Source organism: Nomia melanderi, chromosome 4, assembly GCF_051020985.1.
Source record: "Nomia melanderi isolate GNS246 chromosome 4, iyNomMela1, whole genome shotgun sequence".
In the NCBI taxonomy this organism is placed as follows: domain Eukaryota; kingdom Metazoa; phylum Arthropoda; class Insecta; order Hymenoptera; family Halictidae; genus Nomia; species Nomia melanderi.
In genome coordinates this window covers 3,173,746-3,198,142 of record NC_135002.1, presented here as the reverse complement: position 1 = coordinate 3,198,142, position 24,397 = coordinate 3,173,746, and the positions used below count along the sequence as shown (strand labels likewise).

Sequence of the window (24,397 nt, the reverse complement as noted above, 5' to 3'; positions counted from 1 at the left end):
ACAAGCTTCATATTGTGGAAGAACATCGTTTCGTCGATGTTGGAAGCTTTCCATGGAAATGGGAACAGTCGTAACGTAGTACGGATATTGGGACTCGGTAAAGGATTCGCGATTTGATTTAAGATTTACGTCATCCATACGCCGGTACGGTATAATAAAAAACATTTATATGGAACGACTGAATGAAAATGAGTTTCTGAAATGATCGACCACAATGAAATGTAGATATCCGTGCATTATACGCGGCTAATGCAATTTCATTGACCGTAAACATAAAACGAAATGAATGGCAACGGTACACGAAGTTAGAACACATCCAAAGGAAATTCATACGCAAGTCCGTACGTAACTTGCCATTTCCACCTTCCGCGAACACGGATGTGTGCGTACCTCCTTAGCGAACTTTCTAAGTAGATTATCCTGGCTCACTCTGTACGTACAACAGACGAATTCTTTATGCTGCAGGTTACACGAGCCGCAAAGGAACCAGAAACAAAGGGAAAAGTTGTGCGAATTGTTTCTTGTTTCTCCGTTGCATTCAATGGGAACTTGGAACATTTTCAACGTCTATTGATTTTCTGGCCACGGTGCTCTGCTCGACGCAACGAAAATTAAGCACGAATCTGTACTTACAATCCTGAAACTCCAATTAAATTAATCTGCAATGTTTACGATTCAATTAGCTTCCAAGATGACGTCCTCACTTAACGGAGTGTCTTCTTGGTACACAAGAGTCTGGAAAAAACAGCAGAATAGAATAATCCTGTACCATCTGAATCTGTTCCAGCATACGTCCGACGACTACCGAGTCTGCTACAATAAAGCATCAATCAGATCCCGAGCAAACAAGCCTAGAGACCTACAAACACGTTCCCTCCTACGAAAGGAAAAAACAAATTGACTAAACGAACACGCTCCCCATAGCGCCAGTAGAATCCTGACCACATCTCGAAGATCTCTCCTCGTAAACACGCCATTCCCAGCAACGATCCCGATTAATCCCGCGAACCGCTCGCATTAGCCCACCCACGAGTCGGCTGGTAACACATTCGAAAACACAATACCGCGGGCAACACGTATCCCCCAGCTATGCTCCCGAATACACAGCAGACGCTACATTATGCGAGCTAATTTGCAGAACAAAAGTGTTCGGGCAACAGAAAAACAACCATTCGGCACTGAATTTAACAGAACGTTCAAATATCACGAGGTTAACGTTACAGAATCTTCAAACAAAACGTTCGTATTACAGAACGTTTACACAGCGGCCCGTTCAAATGGCAAGGCGTTCGAACAACGAAGCGTCGAATAACAAAGCGCTCAAATAACAAAGCCTTTAATAACGAACTATCGAAACAACGGAACGTATAAATAGCAAAGCGCCCAAACAACGGAGCATCGGATGACAAAGCGCTCAAACAACAAAGCGTCGAATAACGGAGCGTTCAACCAACAAACCATTCAGAGACCAACGATCCATTCGCTTAATGCGACGTTCAAACAGCAGAACCTCCGTACAACGGACCTCCCATGACACGTGTTCACGCAACGCAGATTCCGCGCCGGTCCGAGCCCCGCGCCGATCCAATAACAGTGATCCCCGCGCTAATAAAGATCGAAACAACTCCGGCTAACGATCAGCGAGGGTGCAAACGGGTGGTTAAATCAAACTCTCGTCAGAATTCGCGACGTCGGACCTCTCTCTCCCTCTGACCCTCTGACTGCCCTTCCCTCCGCACCCTCTGTCCCGCTTGCGCGTCCCCGACGGCGAAACATAGTCGGCCATCCCCACCCCTCAGCGAGAGAGCTACCGGACCGAGCCACCCTCCCCCTGAAGCACGCCGTGCTTCTGTCTCTCCTGACACGAGCGGAACCAGTCGCAGTTCGAACCACCTAGGAGACCGATCGAGGAGAACGATATATAGATAGATAGATAGAGAGAGGGAGAGAGGAAAGATTGTATACATTGGATATATCATCGACGCGTCTTCAAAGCCTGCTCGCCGACACCTGGCGCGCTAGTCGCGAGGAAGATCCGTGCCGGACCCAACCCTTGGCCATGAGCTCGGCCCCGGAAGCATGCAGGTGGGTCGCTCGATTCCTCCAGCTTCCGCGTCCCGTTTCCACGCGACCGGGTCGCGATGCCCTCGCGGGGGCGGTTTCCGTCGTGCTCGACTCACTCGCGAAAGGGTTTTCTCGGGACTTTCGTTTTCGTTGGTGCTTGTGATCGGTCTCGTTGGACTACGACGTAAGGGTGATGAGAGTGCTTTTTTTACGTTGGGGTATGTTTTCATGGTGGATACAACTTTGGAGTGTATTTGTAGTTGGATGTAGAGGTTGTCGGATTTTCTAGTTGAATTTCGTTTATAGGGTTGATACGGCTCTTTGGTTTGCTTGTGGTGTCTGTGATTGGTTCTTGCTGGGGTATGAGGGTGCTACAAGTGTTCTTTAAATAGATATATTGTTTGGATGGTGGAAGTAAGTTTGGGAAGTGAGTTTTAAGGCTTGAATTTTTGAGGGTGTTTGGTTTCTTTGGTTGGTGTGTTAGGAGGGTCGAGTTGATTTAAGGTTGAGACTGTTGAGGGGTGGAATGGGTATCTGGAGCGAGGTGCAAGTGTTTATTAGTTTGGAAAAGTTTCGGAAAGTTCGAATCTTTCTCGTGATATAATGTTTCAACGTGATAGCGTTGTTTTTTAGCTGATCGGGAAATGTTCGAGGGTTTAAAAGTTTGTTCGGTGATAATATATTAGACAGTGAAACGTTGGATAAATTTCAACGATCTTTTCGTTTTGTTTGGAGCAATCTGTTCGATTTTAGAGTCACTAGTTACACGAATACCATTTAAATATACTGTTCAACTTTGAGTTTTCTCCTTTGCGAAGTACTCCCGCCTCTAAATATGTTATTAGTATTCCTTTGTACCGCATGAAAGAATTTTTATGGCGCACAATTCCGCTGAATTTGTTGTCGAAGCGCAGAAATTAAATTTATCTGGTTCCGCCGCTTCCTTTGATGCCCCGGAACAGCATTATTTTATTGGACGCCGGGGCGTCTCTGAACGGTCGCTGCGGGAACCGTTGTCCAGCTTCATTGCCCCACAAAAAAAGTTTCCGAGTCTTCGGGTATTTCGTGCACGTTTATTCCTCCGTCCACGTAAACGAAACGCCGAGAATTGAAATCACCGCTATTCTCCCCCAATTTCACTCGGGAGAATAAAAAAAAAGCTGAAATAATATTCATAAAATCCGACAAACCATTCCGATAAAATGGCATACTTTATTCCAAAGAAAATTCATTCTTCGCTAAACTAAAAAATTAAAAAGCACATTACTTACTATTCTCTAAATATTCGCTCAATCACAATTCGATTCCTCAAGATCGCCTCCCCAACTCAATAGAAACTTCTCCATAAAACCACGATCTACATCAATTCTCCTCCAGCCACTCCAACAACCGAGCTCCCAACCGATTTCTCGTTCCGCCGCGTATTCCGCGTTATCCAATATTTTCTAAACCTAGTTACACTTCATATCGCGTCATAGTTTGCCCCGCGAAGCGGCCCTTAATCGAAAATTAATATGTCACGAGCGCTTTTAATACCACGCACGGGACTATAAAAAGCGTCCACGCAGTCCTTTTTACGTAACCATCCCCTTGACATTACGAGAACTATAGCTCCGACCTTCCAGCTCATTTTCCGCGCCAGCAGGAAACGGAAGACCGAATCGGTCTTCCGGCAGCGTGCTCCGTTCTCCTCTTGTCCCCGAGAGGTCCTGGCTCCTTCTGTTTGCCGAATCCTCGCCGGGGGACCCGTTTGATTTCCGATTACGAGGTGATGATCGGGGTCGAGAGGGTGAATTTCGAGTATGCGAACCGAGCGGAGCCGGGTCGCGCGGGAACGGCCACGAAAAGAGGGAACAGCCCCGATGATAACGACCCTCGATCGCTTCCTGGCCTGCCAGCCGAGCCGTCAGCTGGCTCGCCGATGAAAGGAGGGGCGGTTTTATCAGGTAATGAGATTCCTTTTCTCTTTTTTCACTCGCGCCGTGGTAGAACGGCCGACGATCCTTTTGAAAACGTCCGCCGCATTGACACGGAACCGGCGGGGCTGCTGATAATTTTAATTAATTTCTTGAAGGGGTTGTCGGGCTCCTTCCGTGACGCTTGACGCGGCTCCGTGCCGGAAATTCGTGTTGTCGGTCGGGGGTTGATTCTTCTGGGACGACGGTTCTCGATTTCTCTTAAAATTCTGCTTACTCGTTACAGGCGATTGTGTAGCTTATTGATTATACGAATTTTTGGACTTTTTGGTATTAATTTTGATAGTACTCGATTTTTTAGGGAATACACATGATTTCCTTCTATTTTCGCGGAGTTTCGTTCCCTCGTTAGAGACGTTACTGTACTTCATTGATTATTTGGAGTTTTCGGTGCTTTTGGTAGCTGTTTTATCTTACGGGGTCAAGGGAATGATAATTAATTAACAAAAGGAACAAAGGCGCGGGAAACGGTGTCAAAGTCAGCCGCGTGCAGAGACGAAGGATTAATTAATTCGCCAGCGCTCTCGAAATTCACCAAGGGGATTCTATTTAATCTTGAGAAGTTTTTCGGGGAGGAATAATTTGTTTCATTAAATTAGCGTCGAAATAGAAGCTCGCGTAAACTTCGCAGCTCTCTGGGTTCAGCCCGGTTTCAATTTACGCGGCTCGCAAATTAGGCGAACGCAAATAGAAGAGTCGTTGTTGGAACGCAGGACGTTTAAATATTTATGAAACGAAAGAATTATCAAAGGGAGAGTCGAAAGTCGCCTCCTCGAGCGCGTCGGCCGGAATTCTCTTTCACGTTCCAGCCGTCGCGATGTCGCCAGATGCGAAATTGCGCGAGCAAAAAGTTTGCGAATCGGCCACCTGACACTTCCGACTACATAATCTGGAATCGCAGATTGAAGTCGATCCTTGAATGCTACCATTGAAGCGGGAACTGCTATCGAAGCTGTCGTTGTATCGACAGCAAAGTGTACAGGAAAATTGATATATTCTATAATAAACTCACAGCAAGTGATTGTTAAAGCAAATGGTGAAAAATTAATATTACTGCATACTCGAACATCAATATTTGAAATACAACTGTATTACTGAACAAGATCTCTCTATAAAATTTAATGGTGAAGTAATAATTTTTCAATAATTGCATTGATTGTTGTCCACATTACTAATTAGTACCTCTATCCACAATGTGAAATCAATGACGTTCAACGAGGCACACGATTTTAAAGAAGAAAACAACCAAAGCTACAGAATTACAGAATTCGCCAGCTTTAATCACAACAGTCTCAACTTACTAATGCGTTTCGACTTGTATAAATATTTTCACTTATCTACGCATTTGTTGTTCGTTCATAGTGTTGCCAACTGCATGGAAAACTTCAAATAAAATATTAAACTGTACTAAAAGCAGTTTTTAATCCATTGAACCTCAAAGGGTGAACTAAAGTCGCTTCTCAAAATAAAAACTCAAGGGACGAAGTCTCCCTTGCAACAGCCTTAAGGGCGAGTCCTTGGGTCAAGGGTTGAATTTTCTTTCACTTTCCATCCTCCCCTTCCTCGATCATTTCGGAATTGATATCACAAGTAACGCCGTCGTTCAACTCTCCAACCCATCTCCCTCTCCGAGCGACGACTGAATGTTTCCCAAGAGAGAAACCGGAGAAAGCCGAGAGAAAAGTGCCCGAAGACCGCGCTGCAGCGATTGCGGGCCGTTAATTGACTCTTAAAAATTAATCGAACCCTGCACGGTGTTTCTGTTTACACGTGCCGGGGCGTCGCCGCGCAAAGGGGAGAGCCAACCCCCTCGCCGCCTTTTTTTTTCCTTTTCCCTTCATCGACCGCCGCGTGTCAAGGCCGCGCCAGCCCAAGAATCTTTCAGTCACGGTCACGAACATCGTTCCGTGTCCATGTTCGACACGCTTTGCAAATCATTAGCCGCGTTTATGGGCTCAGCCGCCGCCGCCGCCCTCCCTTTTCGCTCAGATCGCGAAATTTTTAATGGATTAAGAGAGCTGGTTGCCGATGCGCGCACCGAATATCCGTTCGCCCGGGAAACCCGCGGATAATTCGGGGCTAATGGATGCGTGTTGTTATTAGCTTTGGCTGCCTTTTGTTTGGGCTTGCTTCGCGAGAGGAAAATTCGAATGATTCCGGATATTATCGGGGGGATATTCGAGCGGAACGTGCGAAACTTTTGTTTGGAATATCGGCAGATTTCGTCGACCAATTGTTATTCATTTTAATGATTTTTTCCGTTTGAACGTTTATGTAGTATGTTATTTTTATATTTCGGGACCGTGGAAATTCTAGATTTCTTCGTGTGTTTATTTGTAAGTTGTTAATGTATTTGTGACTGGTTGTAAATATATTTATAACTATATTATAACTACAAATATTTTGATAACTATATTATCACTACAAATATGTTTGTAGCTATATTATAACTGCAAATACGTTGATAACTATATTATTCTGATCAAAGAATTTTATCTTTTATTATTAATACTGAATACAACAAAATCTCTCTTACGAAAGATCTCGCAGCATTAAAATTCTACGCTACAGAATAAAACTGAAGTATTTACATACTGTATACTTTTCCCAACACTTGGAAACACGAATGCATAATACCGATGCAGAATATCGATAAACGTGGCCCAGTAAATGGAACCGTGAATTAATAAACTGCACGTCTTTCAAAGTGCCCATGAAACAATGCGTAAACCGCGAACGAGACGAGAGATGCACCCCGGGAAAGCAGTCGTAAAGCCGGCAACTTCGTGGCTCGTTTTCCGTTTAACAAAGTTGTCGTTCGGCGAGTTCACTGGCTGGAAAAGCCGGCCATGAAAAATGAAAATCATCGGAGAACTTTTCACTTCCGAGGCGAGGAAGTTTCATCGGTAAATTAATAATTTATTGAGCTCGTGATCGTATTTGCTCGCCGGTTTTATAACCCGACGAGCTGCCCGATATTTCCCAGGGGTAGACCGGTCGCGATTAATTAATTTCCGGCGGTTTAATTTCGTAAAAACGTCGCGGGAGTCACTTCGCGCCGCTATCGAGAACAGCTGCACGATTAATTTATATCTTGCCGGCGGATTTTAATCCGGGGATGCGTCCTTTATCCACCCCCGACACGAGGAAACCGGGTTGCTCGATTTATTTCCTCTAATAAAGTGTCCGTTTCGCGAAGGATTGAACGGAAGCTTTGATCATTCTTAATTTGAATCGTCGACCTTCGCTCTCGTCGCTGAAATTTCAATGTTGTCCGTTATCGAACAACTTACGTGGAAAATGTTAAAGTTCAATCAAGATCAAATACAATTCTTATCAACTTCCTCTTTTCTATGCTCAGGAAAAGTTAACCCTTTGCGCTCGAGAGGTGACTCTCAGTCACCACTTGATTTTATGTAGTAAAACTGTAAAATTTGATATTCAATATTCAACTGTATATAATGCATCGGTGTGTGAAATAATGGAATAAGAAGCTTTGTCTCTCAATTCACTTGAAATTTTTCTTTGAGTTAATTTAAAAGAATATCGTCTGTGTATAGTTAGAAAATGTTAAATATTTCTAACGAAATACTTTCGAGTGCAAAGGGTTAAAATAAGAAGTTATTCTAACACAAGTTTTTTTAAAAGGACGATACATTTAATAGATCATAATAATTTCAAGATAATACAATTATTTATGAAACAATCGAACGTGTACTTGTACGCGTTTCACGAATTTCTTAAAAGAAACTACCTCGCAGCGAGCGAGTATCAGTACAAAGATTTCCAGAGAAATAATTGGCAGTGTCAACGTTGAAAAATGGGCGAAACTTTATTACACCGGACTGGTCGAACGAGTATTTTCAGGCTAAATTTACACGGGCGATATTGTGCATATCGCGGTCCGCGAGCCGTCAGTTATTTCACTCGAATTGTTCGCAAACGATGAATTCGCCCACACGTTTGCTACCGTCTGCCCGGCCGTGTATAGTTAACTATTATATCGATAACAGAAGAAAGATTGTTGCGGTATGGGAGTGCCGTGAATTCTCCCGGGAAATCATTACCGGGGAGAATTGAAGCTGCGTGAACAGAGAATCGGGAGATTGCGGACAAACAGCTGTCGCGCGAGTGTTCGATGGTATCGCGTTCAAAGAACACTGAAAATTATTTTCAGCCAATTTCATCTTACATATATTTGAAATCGATTAATATTGACACTAGGTTCACGGAATATTCAATTTTAGAAATCCGTTGAAACTATATTATTTGCGAATATATTAGAATATTATTGGATATTACACGATTCGCAAATTATATGAAAATGTTATTAAACATTTATTACATTGTTTGGTGACTGTACAGCAACATTGATATTTTCACGAATGAGAATCACAATGATGCATTTTCAAACTTCTAAAATCACGAGTTTTCCAAATAAACGAATATCAACTTTTCTAATACAATGAACTATATAACAGACATAATCCTACTTCACTCAACAGTATCGAAATTTCAAAGACTTTAACGACTCGCAGTTTCGCAAAAATTCGCGATTGTTCCGAAGGCGTCGTTAGCAAGTTTCTTCCGCCCTTGTAACGAGGAGCCCTCGCAGCGAGCGAGATTATGCAAATTTCCGCTGTCGCGGCAATAATTGGCCCCCTTTGTCCGGTGTTGGTTTTCCCACGGAAAAATTTGGAGTCCGGCCAGATTCTTGTTTCGCGTGAACTGCGTCGCTTTGTTCACCGCCGTGCTGCGCCGTCGAAAAAACCGCAGAGGGTTGGCGCGACCAGTTTGTTTCGCTGCGAACGAATAAGAGAAAGAAATTCGCCTCTTCGTTCAACGAGCAGCATTGAAACGCGGTGATCTTTATATTCAATGCGAAGAAAGGGATGAATAACAATATTTTCACAGATATTTATTGTAGAGTTCGTTCCATCGTCCTCAGAAAAGTTGATATTCGTCCATTTAGATCTCGGAAATTATCGGTTCATTATTAGACAATTAAGATATATATTTGCGTAACTGCATCGATCAAAATCAACCGAAAAATTCGAACAATGTCTGTAAAATGCGATACGAGTCGAATTGTCTCGTGAATCTACTGTTACCCTTTGCACTCGGAAGATTTCCACTGGAAATATTCAACATTTTCCGATGAGACAGACGACGTTTGAATCTAATTTAACGGTAATTCGTAGATAAATTACGGAACAAAGCTATTTTATTGAAATATTTCACATAGCGACACGAACTTTAATTTAAAATACTAAATATTCAACTTCATAGTTTTGTTGTATTAAATCAAGCGGTGAGAGTCACCTCTCGAGTGCAAAGGGTTAAAATATGCAGGGATTTCGTGTGCCTGTGCGAATCACTGCGCAGCTAGATTTTGTGAACGATAACCGTTCTAAATAGGACTAGTCAACGTCAGCGTGGGCATTTAACGTCAGCCGGCGTTCGGAAACGTGGAATACTTAGAGCTTCAATCGAGCATTCGGAAAGTCAAGTATTCGAACATCAGAATATCCGCAGTTCCGAGAGATCAATCAATCAAACGCGTGAACTGTTTACCGGGCAACGTTGCAGTGCTCTTGCCATTTCGAAGTAAACCGTGTTCCACCGTCGTTCCCGATAAAAAATTACATTTCATGATATGTCATCTGTCGATACAACTACCGCGACCTTTGGCTAACCTTTAGAGGACCAGTGATCTTTCGAATAAAAACGGTGATGGATTTTCGCAAAATGTTCGTGTAACGTATCGTGCGGAGTTCGATGTGTCAAAGATAATTTGACCGATTGTTTGACAGTAGAACTACCGAGTAGTCGAATTACCATTGACTTTATCGTCAATGGTAATTAACAGCTTATTAACAGCTTATTAGAAGGAATAAACTTCGATGCTTATTCTACGTCTATTTACTTAAAAGGTTAACGATCGATGATAGAGCGGTAATATTCAATTTATATTTAAACAAAGTAACAATCAGACGCATCGGATTCAGTTGAAAATTTCCGTCACGAGCCTGACACGGTTTCGCGGGTCAAGGGGTTAGAATTTAGTTACATTTCACCAGGTACAATCGCCGATAGAAAGATTCGTTCACATGAAACCGAGGTCGCGAGGTGGAAATAGTGGTCGCGGAATGTTAAAAAAAAAAGGAACCGTTCCATCCCGTACTTCCTACTTGTTCGGTATCGATTCGTTCCGCAGCTCCGACTCTGACTCTTTTTTCCCCGACATTTTTTGCTCGCGGATAGCAAACTTTTTGCAACGTCGGAACAAAAAGGCAACGGATTCTTTGACCCTGATTGCGAATCGTGGACCGGGGGTTACCTCGCCGTTATATCGCTCCGGGAGGGAAAATGTTTTTCAACCGTGAATTACCCTCCATTATTATAATGTGCCTCATGAAAAAAGTAAAAGTCACGGACCGGGAATAACACTGAATATTCAGGAGCAACGGACAATCGTTGCGCAACAGTATATTAAACAAACGTTTCTCCTATATCCTTCGGTAATTTAGAGAATAAAAATTGTAATAAGGCAGTTAGACTATTAACACTTTGCATTCGGAAGTTTTCCACTAGAAACATTTTAACCCTTTGAACTCTGTAGGCTCCAGTATTGCACCAGTTATAATATTAAACATTTTAATGAATCTTAAAGAAACTACCCTAAAATTATTCGATTTTCCACACATCCAAATTTTGTACTAAGGAAAATAGGAGATCGAAGAAATGTTATAGCATTTCTCATTTTCGCTAGAAATACTATAGAAATTAGTTACCCCTTTGACGAAGATTCTTCGAAACATGCAAAACCTTCAACATACGAAGCTAAATTATATATCAATCGCTTATTCAATAAAAAGAAAGAAAACTACGTGCTGCTCTCTTGCTGTTCTACTAATCAGATCATTTTCCCACGACTCAGTCTTCCGAACCTGAACATTTCATCTCACCGAAATGCCGACATCCGTCCGCAAAGGGTTAACGGGAGAACAGGTGCAAAAAAGAGACACGTGCGATAAGGTTGCCCGTGCACAGTCAAGAATGACTGAACCTTGCACTTTTATTATCACGCAGCGATAAATATGGCGTCGCCGGGAAACTGTTGCGCGTCCCCTCGTGCGTCCGTTCGACGTCAACCCGTTACAAAGAACCGGTGACCTTCATCGCCACCGCGTAAACAGACCTTAATGACTATCCGATCCGCCGGGGTATTTCGGGAGAGCGATAGTCAGTGGGCGTCTACTGGCAATCCGGGGTTCGTAGACCTTCAAACTTTCGTTTAATCCGAAGTTCAGCAGCCACCCTCGAAACTTGCCTCACCCTCGGATTATTTCCATCTTACGGGAATGTCGCGCGGGGTAATAATAAGTTTAGCAGTTTTTTTTCCCTCAATTTATCGACGGGTCATCCGCGAAGAACTATTTTAGTTCGACGCTTTCATCTTCTAAACAGAGACTTTCGAAAGATCGGCGGATGTTCATTGAATCATGGAACTGGTTTCATCGTTCGACGTTTAACCCTTTGGGGATGAAGATTCTTTAACGCTGAAACTGCCGAGCAATTAAATTGGCTTTTCGAAGTTTCTCTGCGGAAACTCCGGGAGTTCATCTGTCGAGGCTTGAATTGATTTATAATTAGTATTGCTGAATCAATTTCTGTCGTAATCTCTCAGAACATACGTTGTCTTTTTGATAATCGCGAAATCAAGAAATCAGGGATGGTCGTCGATATCATTGATAGTAGTTCTAATTGATAGCATAGTTGTAACAACTGATAATTTCCAGTAATAGAACAGGCGGTTTCAATATTCAATAATTCTTAGCGATATATTTAACCTGAAGAAATCGGGGATGGGTCATCGATATCATAATAGTTCTAATTGATAGCATAGTTGTGACAAATAACTGATAATTTCCAGTAATAGAACAGGCGGTTTCGATATTCAATAATTCTTAGCGATATATTTAACCCTCCCAGTGTATATAAATAAAGTTCAACGGTAAAATAGAAGCTCGTAGAACTAAGGAAAGTTGCGCGTTACACTTCGTAATTTATCGAGCACTCCCGCGTCGAATAAATATTTCTCTACACACGTAGCCGTAATCGGTAACTCCGTTCGTTTTCCGATTTCATTCGCCATGCGTCGCGCAGGAAATTTCAAAGGAATCGAACGAATTGAATAATTTATCAGTCAATCGAAGGCGGAGAGGCGCTCGACGGAGATTTCCCAAGAAACGCGCACCCACCCGACCCGCATTAAGAGAACGCGTATTATTTATGTCAAGAAAAATTAGAATCGCTCGCGAGCCTTGTAAAGGGAAAGCCGATCGTTAACTACAGGAAGACACTTTTATCGCGGCGATCTCGTCCGATCGTTATCCGTCGTCGGCGGCGTTTCTCCTCCCATTATCCTTCTTTAACAGCAATAAACAATGGGCAACGTTATTCTCGGATAGCCCGGGAAACTCTCCTCGGGGACTCGATCATTTTTTGATGAGGCACACGCTCGCCGGAATCGACGGACCCCCGTGATCCAATCATCGGTCGCAATCTCCGACCATCTATTTATATTCGACTCGTGACATTTTTTTCCTCCGCCGCTCGTACATTTTGTATGACGATAGAGTTCCGCGCGGATGCATAATGAATGAGCGGATAAATATACATTTCTGACTATAATAATAAATTATTCCGTTTTACTCGCGCGCGTGCGATAAGCGATGCGATGTTGTTTCTTTCCGAAGTGGACGTGGCTAACGTATTGTTTCAACTCGAATACGAAACCTTTTGTAGATTCTGCCAAATCGCACATCGAGTGCCTAAATAATATAGAATAAGGAAATTATATGCTGGTTTCTTACTGTTTGAGTAGTTGAGTGTCGACATTTGCTACAAAGGGTTAATTCGCGTGGTTATCGAAGTATTCTCGAATTTTTCGTTGAGTACTGGTAATTGCAATATTCCATTTAATCAAGCTAACACGTTAACCATGTCACTAGTGACCGACGCTTCTGACTATAAAACAAGGTAAACGATGACGAATGAACGTAGTGACATAAATAATTGAAAATAGCGTAATGCAAGGATTGCAATACCAAATAATTAACAATTGTTCCTGCTTTTCTTTGCCACAGAACAACTACGGAAGAACGTTCAAGATTTTCGACGCGGTTGACGCGTTAAGCGGTATTTCATTAACTTGGATTTTCTGAATTAAGTGTTACAGACGATGATTTTGTTAAGGGCTGTTTTAATTGGCGACATTTGAGACAATAGACTTTTCAGAAATCAACCGCGAAACATAGTAGTACCTGTGCATCGTCGAGATGCATTTACAATTCGACGGGCATCGGTACATTATTAACTGACGCGTCGACGAGTTGACAGTCATTAATAAGTGATTCGAATATAACGGGTTCAGTCCCTCTAGACGCAGATACGAACGGTACACGGTTATTCGCATGGAGGGCTGGCATTAAGCCTCCACGGCCCTAAACCGATAAGCCGATTCTACAGGCTGTCGACCTGTACTTCCGTTCCAGTGGAACTTCGATACCTGCTCGACGAGCTAATTGTTGCTCTTATTCGCGGCGTTTAATTACCAATTTAAATCCAATGGTATCAGATAGGAAATATAATATTCAAATAAAACGAAGAGCATCAGAATCTAAACAATATACAATACAACAACAAATTTATAATTATGAATAGAAGATAAAATGAAATGGAGAAAGCTTAAAATATTGACTGCCTTGATGGTCAATGATTTCCGAATAGCTTAGAAACAAATTTTTAATACCATGGATAACTGGATAGTGTAAAGTAAAAATTCTGATATCGAACGATTGGTGATTATTTCTATTTATTGCTACTAAATAATTCAACCCTTTGCAAACGAAGATTCTGTGAAACGTACCAAGCCTTCAACAGATGAAACTAAATTATATATCAATTGTATAATTGATAGAACAAAAGGAAACTACGTGCTGATCTCTTGCTATTCGAGTAATTAAATCATTTTTGTGACTTAATCTTCGAAATATGAAAATTTCATCTCGCCGGAACGTCGACATTCGTCCGCAAAGGGTTAATTATCTTTGCTGCTAAAATGATCTTTGCAATAAAATGTTATCTTAACAGTTATCTTTGCTACTAAAGAATGAGCCACATATAAAACCTTCCAAATTTTCATGGCAATTAATGTTCCATGCGTTAATGTTCAAGGATTTGTATTGGTAACGATCGAAATTCAAATAATCGGAACCAATGGCGTGGACCGTCTTTGGGGGATTGCGTGTACGTTCGCATAATCAACGGCAATGCAAACGAAATCATGCTCGGCCGTGAGATTTCCGTGGACGTTCCCATTCAACGAGTAAATTCGTCCCGGTGACAGGCTTCACGTGACGCAAATGCAGCGTGCGTTACGTGCCTGCGTCCGTGCGGATGACAACGACAACAGGCAACGGCATTATCAGAATCGGAACACAGTTGTGTCAGTTCCAGATGCGCGCGTTTCGTCATTTATGGGCTTCAGATGCTCCGATTCCGATGTCCAGGCCTTTGTAACCGATTTCCTGAGAGGTTTCCGACTTATTTCGACGAGATTGTCAACGAAAATCTATTTCTGATAAATATCGACAGTCTGTCTATTAAAATGTACGTTACTTTTGCTTTTTAAACCTTTGCACTGGGAAGTATTTCGTTGGAAGTAGTTGTATTTAGTTATAATGTGATTTTAATTTAATTATTAACCCTTTGAACTTTGTAGGCTCCAATATTGCACCAGTTATAATATCAAATATTTTAATGAATCTTAAAGAAACTACTACAAATTTTATAGTTTTCCTGTGTCAAATCAAGGGTTGATTGACTCGAGTGCAAAGTGTTAAACTGTAAACTAATCGAACATTTTGATTTTTCGGTTTCATTTATTATTTAAATTCTTATAATTTAGTTACTACTTATCTACTTATTACTAAATTACGAAGTAGTTTCCTCGTTTATTCTCGATCTTATTATAAGATTCTTTCGGTTATCTGAATCGCTCTGAAATTATATTTGCCGCGCTTTTAATTCCTATGATTGGCAAGCCTCAGTCGGTAATCTTCGGACGGTAAAGAAGAGAAAAAAAGAGAGAGAAACAGTCGCGTGAGTTTGGCACATAAAATATTAATTTCTGTTTACAAGTGTCACTTTACAACAAAGTGAATAATGTTTTGATAAGAGTACTAGACCTGCAACGTTTAATTATAGAAAAAACGCGACAATGTAGAGTAGAAAGTGAAATTTATGATACGTATATCACATTTAGCGATTAAAAGAGGATAAATAAAGTCGAAATGACTCACGATATGACGCAGAATGCAGCGGAGAACCGTATATCATAAATATCTTGGATCTTCTTGTCGTTTTCTGGGTTCGTTGATAGGTTATGGTACACTTAATTACTGTTACAATACTTGTATACAATATTAGAACACAAATAGAAAGCTACTTGAACGAAAAGTGAAAAGAAGTGTAAATGAACCGTTATTAGTAGCCAGCGCTGGTGGAAAATGTAATTAAACAAAAAGAAAAAGTTTCACTCGCACTGAACACACGAATTTAAACTCACCCACTTCGCGGTAACACGGAAGGAACTGCCACAACTGCGCGCGCACGTACGCCGCGAAAAATGGCGCACTTTTGAATGGCAAATCAGATCGCAGCCTCGTCACGTGATTCATTCTGATTTGTCAATTCGTATTGGGTGGGGATGAAGACAGTTAAATCAGCGTAGGAATATTTAAAACGTGTTCAGACATGTTTAGGTGCACATGGTTGTTCCAAACTCTGTCGTGTTCGTATATTGTAACTTACAAAAATTCAGGTTCACCTTTAAATTCACTTAGTTCTTTCTGGTGAGTGCACATTTACCAAATTTACTTTCCGAATAAAACGTTTATACTTCTAATGCGTATTATAAACAATAGCAAGAAATTTAACCCTTCGCACTTAAAAGTTCTCCAATGGAAATATTCAACATTTTCTGACGAGATATAGGTCATATTGTTTGAAACTAATTTAACGATAATTCATAGATAAGTTAAGCAACAGAGTTGTTTCATTGAAATATTTCACGTAGCAATGCAAACTTTAATTTGAAATATTAAATATTCAACTTCATAGTTTTGTTGCATCGAATCACGTGGTGAGAGTCACCTCTCGAGTGCAAAGGGTTAATATACGGGTTGCAAGAAATCACTAAATTCAGAACACTGTCCCACAGAAGCCATTGAGAGAGCTGGGCCGACTGTGCCTCGGTACAGGTGAGCAGAGCAACGTGACGGCGGAAGTTTGCACTGAGACACGTGGCGGACTTCCTCTTTTGCAAGTATGGCCGAGCGATTCGCCGAGGGGCGAGGCCGATGGACAGGCACAGGCCTTCGTGTTCCCGGATGTCCAGGAAAATGTAAACGACAGCGGGATCGAATCCATACAGGTAAAATTAATCAACTGAAACCAATCTTTTTAGCTGCCTAGAACACCATGTTCATTATCTTCCCTCAAAAGGATGAGATTTCCACTGGAACAACAGCACCAAAAGCACGCGACCTACTTTACATCACCAAGCACTGAATTCTCAACAAAACAATCGCACTGTAATATTTTAGACTCACAAATTATTCTTCAAGGAATTTACCTTTAACGGACTGGAAGTATTTCAAGTTGACCATTAAAAAATACTGTAACATAAATGACAAGCGAAAACAAATTCATAGAAGTGACCTGGCAGAATGCTTAATATATTAATTGTAAATATTACAAGAATAATAGTGATAAAGATCATAAAATGAATTATATGGCGTTAGTCCGTTAAGGGTTGAATTAATGAAATATATAAGTAAAAGTTTCATTTATTTTACTTAATGTTTAAGTATATTTATCCGACTTCTCGTGCCAGTCAGTAACAATGGAGTTTGTTATATTCTACTGTAGGGTTTGCAATCGCTTCCTGAGAAAGAATTTCAAATCTTTTCGAAGGCATCGCCGTCGCCGTGCGGCGTGGCGAGCACTAGCCCAGCCGCGACTCCTCAACAATCCCGTCGCGCTAGTCTACTCCATCCGGATCACGCTCGACTGCAGCTGCATCATTTGCATCACAATCACCACAATTCCGGATCCAAGAGCCCGCCGTCTCCGGACCGCACATCCATCGACGAGGAACCGCCTCCGCTGCCGCCGAGTCCTTCGAGTTCAACCACCAGCAGCCTACGCTCGATCCCAAGCTCCGCTATCGCTTCGATGCACTCGCAGGACAGGAGACGCAGCAGCAGGTACAGAATTCATATTCTATTCTTCGGGGAGTCGGCCTGAAAAACTTCTCATTAAATTACGCGACTCCTCTGTGCATCTATCTCATTTACAAATTAATCACCGAGGAGATTCTCATCGAATTGCAGAATACTCTCCATGGTCCATAGTTCCGAAAATGATGCACCTAGCTCCTCTGATCACAATCATATCTTATGGAATTGCTACCTAATTTGCTTATCTAACAATCGATTACTTGTGCAATTGGGAAACTACATTTTTATAATAGTTATGCTTATGTTATTTCATCGAAACGTTTATTTATACCGATGAGAATTCGTGAATCGACCGCGACGGTTCACGTGCTTTCTAAAAAAGCGTGCCAACGAGGGAAGGGAATTTATACATGACCGGCGAACGGCGTGTTTGATAAATCCACAGATCCTACGTAGATTTCCCAGTCTGACATGATTTAAATAGAATCAGTCTTGATCCTATCGCCGTTCCGCGATACGCGGTCAGATAACTTCGAAAAGAAAATATCACCGGCGACCTTAATGCACGCAGACCCGCGATGTTTTCCCACATGTGGCAAGTGCAACCCCTTATCTATCCGCACACCCGCGCACATTATGCAGAACACAGATCCATACTGATGGAACAATATTTGCACAACTTCGTTCACGTTCGGTTACCCAATCCTCGCTCGCTGACTCAGCCGAATGGTCGATAGCGAAACACCCTGGAACGTCGCGCCCTTAGCATTGGTCATGATTCCAGGCTAAAACCCTTATCAACCATCGAAAAGTATTTCTTTCGAGAAACTATAACGTCCAAGGCTGCTCTTGATTCATAAGACTATAAGCTCCGAGGCTAATGAAAGTAGGGCAAATAATAAGGATCAGCTTATATTTACCATATAACAATTAATTTAAACAATCACATGTCTTATTAACACAACAAATTACTATTACCTAAATACTATAGTAATTTAAACAATTTTACTCATCAGTTTCCAACAAAGCCACCCACTCAATAACCCACACAATTCCATTTCACCATAAATTGTCATTACATTTCACTCGACTCTCGAAAAAACAATGGCCATTACTTCCAGAAGTGATCGATGACCGTCTTGTTGCTTCGAAACACTTTTCTCCCCCATTTATCCCCAACGTTCTTCGCAGTTCCTCGATACAGGCACTCGATCAAATATTAAAGCGCCTCCGTGGAACGCCGTTTCTAGAACAATGGGCTCGGGGTGGAGACTTCCTTGGCGTCGTTTCTTTCATCGTCGCCGGAGAAAGTCCCTGAACGACGGTCTCGCCACTCGATCCGTGAAAGTTACGTCACGGGGAAAGTGGAGCTAGAAATAATCCCTCCGGCTGATGCGTCCCGACTCGCGTCGTTCTTGGCTCGTGTCAAGGTGCGACCCTGGCACCATGCAAATACGGTCGAGCAGCCACCCCGAACACGTGGCGCGACCGCTCCCCCGCATTGTGCGATATTAATCGGTGGCCCCCGGTGTCCGAATAATTCGCGGCGCTGGTGTATTCCCGTCGCGAAGACGGAAATCGCTTCGCGATCCGGCGCCTCCCCTTCCTTCCTCCCCTATTCTTCTTCGTCGTCGTGAACTTTCAAGGGAGGAACCTTCACCCAGACACTGAATCGATCCGACGAAGCGCTCGGTTTCATTTTCATTCGAGGGCCTTTCCGACGGCTTCAAGTGGCGACGTAATGGATGAAGGCTGGAGGACGTTTCCCGAAATGGGGAAAACGTCGGTCCGCGGACTTAATTATGCGCCTGCGACGGCGGAGGGTCCTTTCGGAAGCGTTCTGAAAGTGTTTCAGCGAATGTGGACAAATTATGTATACTGGAATATGAAAAATGGTTTTGCTTATGACTATGAGGATGGACGAGTATTGAAATAAATTAAGGATAATTAGTAAATTTAAACGCTGAAGGCAATCCCGAACTCCAACCTCAACCAGGATCCATTTCCATGTTCACCTTAGCTCCAAGTTCTATCTAGGACACCTCTTCCATTGAACACTGCTTGTAACCTATCAACCAAGGATCGACCGAAACAATTGGATCATTTCACGAGAATCGGGGAGAAAGAGAATTTCAGCTATCCAACATCAACATCCTACCCATCTCATTTCCCACAAGAAAAGAGAAGAATCATTTTCATGGAACATAAGAACTAGCGCCTAAGGAGACCTTAGCCTCTAAGTAGCCAAACTGATCCTCTTCCGATCAACAGGTACAGTATGTTCGACGCGTTGGACCTGGAGTACGCGCGTCTAAGGGCGGCAGCTCGTGGTTCCGTGGGCCCGTACTCTCTGTCCGAGTCCCTGCACAAGCTGACCTTCACCCAGAGCCTGGCCTTCCCGGCGCTGGCCCGCGGCCTGGCTTCGAAACAGAGCATTCCCACCAGGAGGCCGCAGCAGCACACCGAGAGCGGGCTGAACGCGTTCGCGAAGGTGGTGACCGCCCTGGTGCTGGTCCTGGTCAGCGTGCTGGTGTTCGGTGTCGTGTACAAGTTCGTGAGGACGTGAGGCTGGCTGCTGGTGCCCGATCGGCAGCCTGCCGCCGCGCAGGAGTTCGATCGACCGGGCGCTGGCGATCCTCTCAACGACTAACTTCGTTCTGGTGTGATTGGCTCAGTGATTCGCGGGTGTTCGACGTTGTTCGTGGCGACTTCAGCATGTTCGGGGATCTGCCAGAGCGTTTCGTGGTTATTTGACGTGGTTTGAAGGTGTTTGATGCTGTCTGAATATGTCTGAAGGCGTTGAAATTATTGAGAATTGAGACTTGCGAAAGAATGGTCTCGCGGCGGTCAGTGTTCGCAGATGGTTTGGAGTTGTTTGTCGAAGATGTGTGAAGTTGGATATTGAGGAGGATGTTAAGACAGTAGAAGATGGAAAATCGTGAAGGCAGAGGAGTCAGTTTGATTTCTGGTGTTGGGATCTTAAGCACTGAATGTTCTGATACTAGCGACTTCTTGAATCCCCTCACGTTTGACGCTGTTTGAAGCATCCGGGCAACCGTTTTAGATATGTATTGTATACTTACTGTACGATCGGTGGTCCAGGGAATCCTCGAATCTTGATCAGGCTTACAACAAGGAAGTCTCAAGGCGTTTGACTGAGAACTTAACCCCTTAAGCCCAGCTCGGGAAGGCGAAAGCAGCCGGAACCGATCGAGAGGACACGGAGGAAAGTAAAAAGTAGTCGAGAAGTAGGACGTAACGAACGAGCTTGACCGGAAACAATAAAACCGCGGAGATTGTTTAGATCTATATTTGGACCGGAGGCTGAATTTTGATACGGCGCCGACCCGAAGGATGAAATTTCGCGGTGGCGCTTGCGAGCGTTTTTACTGTATTAACAAACAAACAAACAAAAAAAAAAAGAAAAATACACGAGGATAGAATAAAACGTATAAAATGCAAGCGGCGCGCATCGATTCAAAATTCATCGCGCGCCGCAACGTGCGAGCGAGTTGCAGTGAATAATGAAATTTGAATAATTCAACGATCGCCCGACCTCTCTCGAAAGTCCGCTTCGGACGGAACGTGCATTCGCTGTTTCGCTTGTTCCGGCGATCTCGTGTGCGCACCTGGCGCGGAGTTGCGCGAAATGTAATCCGGCTGCATATTCAAACGAGTAGAATTCACATTTCATTCGATTGCAAGCAGACAGTCTGTAATTATCGTTTACGACGCCTCTCGATTTCAATTGTAGATTAATAATTCAAAAAACTGTCGCATCGCACGTCGCGATTAGCGATTAAAATGCCACTTTTATTCGACTGCAAGTCGTCGATCTGTAATTATCTCTTAAGACGCCTCTCGATTTCAATTGTAGATTAATCGTTCGAAAAATCGTCGCGTCGCACGTTCAGAGCAACGATTAAAATACCACTTTTACTCCGTCGCGAATTTCCAACACCCGATTATTCATTCAAGCTCGCGATCGCCTGAATTTCAATTGTAAATCAGCCACAATCGACGATTATCGAAGCTTGTAAAGGATAATCAGCTACCGAGTCGTCTTAAAATCCGACGAGCACACGATCGGACTACATTTTGCGCAATTCTGACACAACGAGTACTCGCGTGTGTCGACACGGGCGAATTTTTTTCCACGTTTTCACCGATGTGTACCGCGCAACGGCGCGCAGCGTTCGGAACGCTCGCGGCGCGGCCGCTTTTCACAGCCTTGGCCGCGCGAGCGCGTAGACTCGTAAAAACGAAACTTTCGCGCTCGTGTGTTGGGAACCCGCGGACTCTACAAGTGCTTTACACCGATGCTCTACCCGATGACAATCGCTCCGACGTTTTAGGCCGCGCTTTTAAGCGGAGATCCTCGACGATTATCCAGGGAACCGGGCGGCGACGGTAATCGACGCCGCGGAATCGACGGAATCCTTTCGTTCCGACGACGAAACCGGCGCACAGTGTGAATTTTTATCAAATTCGGTCCTTTCTCTGTCGAACTCGGAAAACTTTTGATAGAATCAACCCTTAACGGGGCAATGCCGCCATATAAGCGGCATGGGATTTTTATTTACTAGGTCCAATGCCACTTATGTAGCAAGAATCATTTTATTAGTTTCATCACTGTTATTGTAATATTTACAATTAACTCGTTAAGTGACGTGCTAAGTCACTTCTGAGAATTTGTTTCTGTTTGTTATCTATGTTACGGTATTGTTTCGTGGTAAATTAATTTGAAATACTTCAAGTTAAGGGTTAAAATAGAGCGATTTTCTAAAACTTATTCATATTCTGTGAGAAATTTCGAAATTACGAAGCGTATTTCTTACGAATTTTGGAAGAGATCACTAGAGAAAGTGATTTAGTAACAGGCAAATTGATCTGTAAATTGGTTGAAGTCTCAATTAATTTTCTCAAAAATAGGGGAATGAGGAAAGTGAATTTGCCCAGTAGTTGTAGCGTTAAACGAAATTTACGCTGTGTACTGATTCTATCGAAAGTTCTTCGGTTTTCACGTGAAAATGACCGAACGTTTCCACCGTGCAGCGTTCAGCCAATCCGTTCGAGTACCAAGCCTCGCCGCGAATAGGACTCGAGTCGAAATTCGAGGCTCGCGGAACGTTTTAGCCATTGTTTCCAGACGAACGTTTCGTTTCGCGTACACCGCCGCTCGGAAATGCTTTATCGTTCGTCCAGAAGACAATTCGGGTTAGCCTTCTCCACGAAAGTACGGAATATTCTGTAATCGACACTCGTGCAGCGAACAACAATGGTGAACCGACAATCATGAAACAATAAACTCTATATTTTTCCCGTTCTGAACGCCCTAATTGTGCTGGCTGACAACGAGCGATGAAATATTCTCGAACAATGGCGCGCTTGTTTCGTTTAATCGAGGTTTCCATGTTTATCCAATAAAAATCAACAGCTGTCTTTATATTTTCTATGAACTAACCCCTTGCACTCCGTTCGCTCTGCTCTAGAAACATAATTTGGGTCACAGATATCATATGTTATATCATTTCAAACTTTAAAACTCTTTTTCTTTCCACTCGAACAAAGCGACTTGACAAACGCGATTGAAAGACATGAATCCATGAGTATTTATAATTTTCCTTTTCGAACGAAAGTTTAGATTCTCGAAAGCTTCACTAGAAATGAACTGTTTTCACTGTTCAGATATCGAAAATGTCCGGAGTGCAAAGAGTTAACTTCGGTTTTTACTCGCGAGGCTTCTGCTGGTTCTCCAAACGATACGCGGCTGATTTTTCTTAAGGGTATGTAAGTATTCATACTTTGCACAAGATAATCGTGAAATGTATATGTACACATATGTACGCGTGTATGTTGCGTATGTGTACCGAGTGTCCCGTGAAATATGCAATTTCCAACGAAACGTGGAAACAGAAGTACACGTTTAATTCACCGACGAATCTTCAGGAATAAGAGTATAAATATCCTTTTCTTTCGTTGAGCGCGCAATGGAAATTGTATTTCGAATTTCACGCGACACCCCGTGCACGAGGAACGTTACAAAAACACGCGTTCGTTTCTTTGACGTGCCACGCATTGTTAAGCAACGAAGTTTCCAAAGTAATCCTGCGCTTTGATGCTTCCTTAATGTGCAACATTAAGGGGCCCACGCATGCATGCAGGCTGCATCGCGCCAAATTAGGAGAGACTTCTTTTTTACCTCGGTGACGCATCAGGCCACGGACTCGACGATTTATAAACAAAAGAAAAACGGAGCGACGGAGGTTCTGAGAGTCGAAAATATTTTTCCAGAAAACGTTACGGGATTTCTATCTAAAAGAAAATGGACGAAAAAAAACAAAACATTGGATCGTGGTTCTCGCTCGTAGAAGGTTCAACGTAGATGAAACGATCCGTTTCGTTGTTCTTCCTCTTTTCCGACGCTGCAGGTAAACGATTCTATTTTTGGAGAGACGCACGGCAAAAGAGAGCGCTCGAATTCGTAACTTCTCTCCGATCGGTCGCTTCGAGCTGTACGAAAACCGAGAGAACATTCGGACAAACCCGAAATGAAGTTTCGGAACAAAGTTCTTCCAAGCGTTCGTTGAATTCTTTTCGTGCCTTGCCGCGTGAACTATGATTTCGTGCGTCGACGGTTGGAACGCGGACGTTTTTTTGTTGCGAGAACTGTTCAAAGGGAAGTATCGAGGGTTCGAAGCGAGATAGAATTTATTTTACCGCGTCGACGGTTCTCTCCGATAGATCGATAAGATTGTTAGGGACACGGAATTCCATTCGACTTCGCATTTTATTCTTCTTTGACGATCTTCGGAAGCTAGTAGTGCGTAAAAATCCGCGGAGGAGTTCGCCGCGATCCTCGTTCTACTCGAATCAAAATGTACTCGACGATCCCTGGAAGGGAAACTTCTCCTCGGCTCACGTTTAATACGAATGTAACTTTAATATCTCAGCCTACATTTTATTCGCTAACGATCCTTCGAAATTTCGGTCCTTCCGAGGGTGAGACGGACACTCGATTACGAGCTACAATCTAATATACAGATC

The 24,397-nt window shown here is 43.0% G+C and overlaps 1 protein-coding gene across 2 annotated transcripts; it reads left to right on the top strand.

Moving 5' to 3' along the window:
• The first annotated feature begins 1,868 nt into the window (after nt 1-1,868).
• LOC116434957 (uncharacterized) lies at nt 1,869-23,567 on the top strand. 2 transcript variants are annotated; one of them, XM_031993934.2, is made up of 4 exons: nt 1,869-2,085; nt 16,330-16,542; nt 17,085-17,377; nt 19,622-23,567. In XM_031993934.2, exons 1-4 carry the CDS (start codon nt 2,080-2,082, stop codon nt 19,914-19,916), a joined length of 807 nt encoding a protein of 268 aa, XP_031849794.1. In that variant the 5' UTR covers nt 1,869-2,079; the 3' UTR covers nt 19,917-23,567. The 2 variants fall into 2 exon arrangements, with proteins under 2 accessions (XP_031849794.1, XP_031849793.1); XM_031993933.2 differs by having other exon boundaries at nt 17,040-17,377.
• Nucleotides 23,568-24,397: the final 830 nt, after the last annotated feature.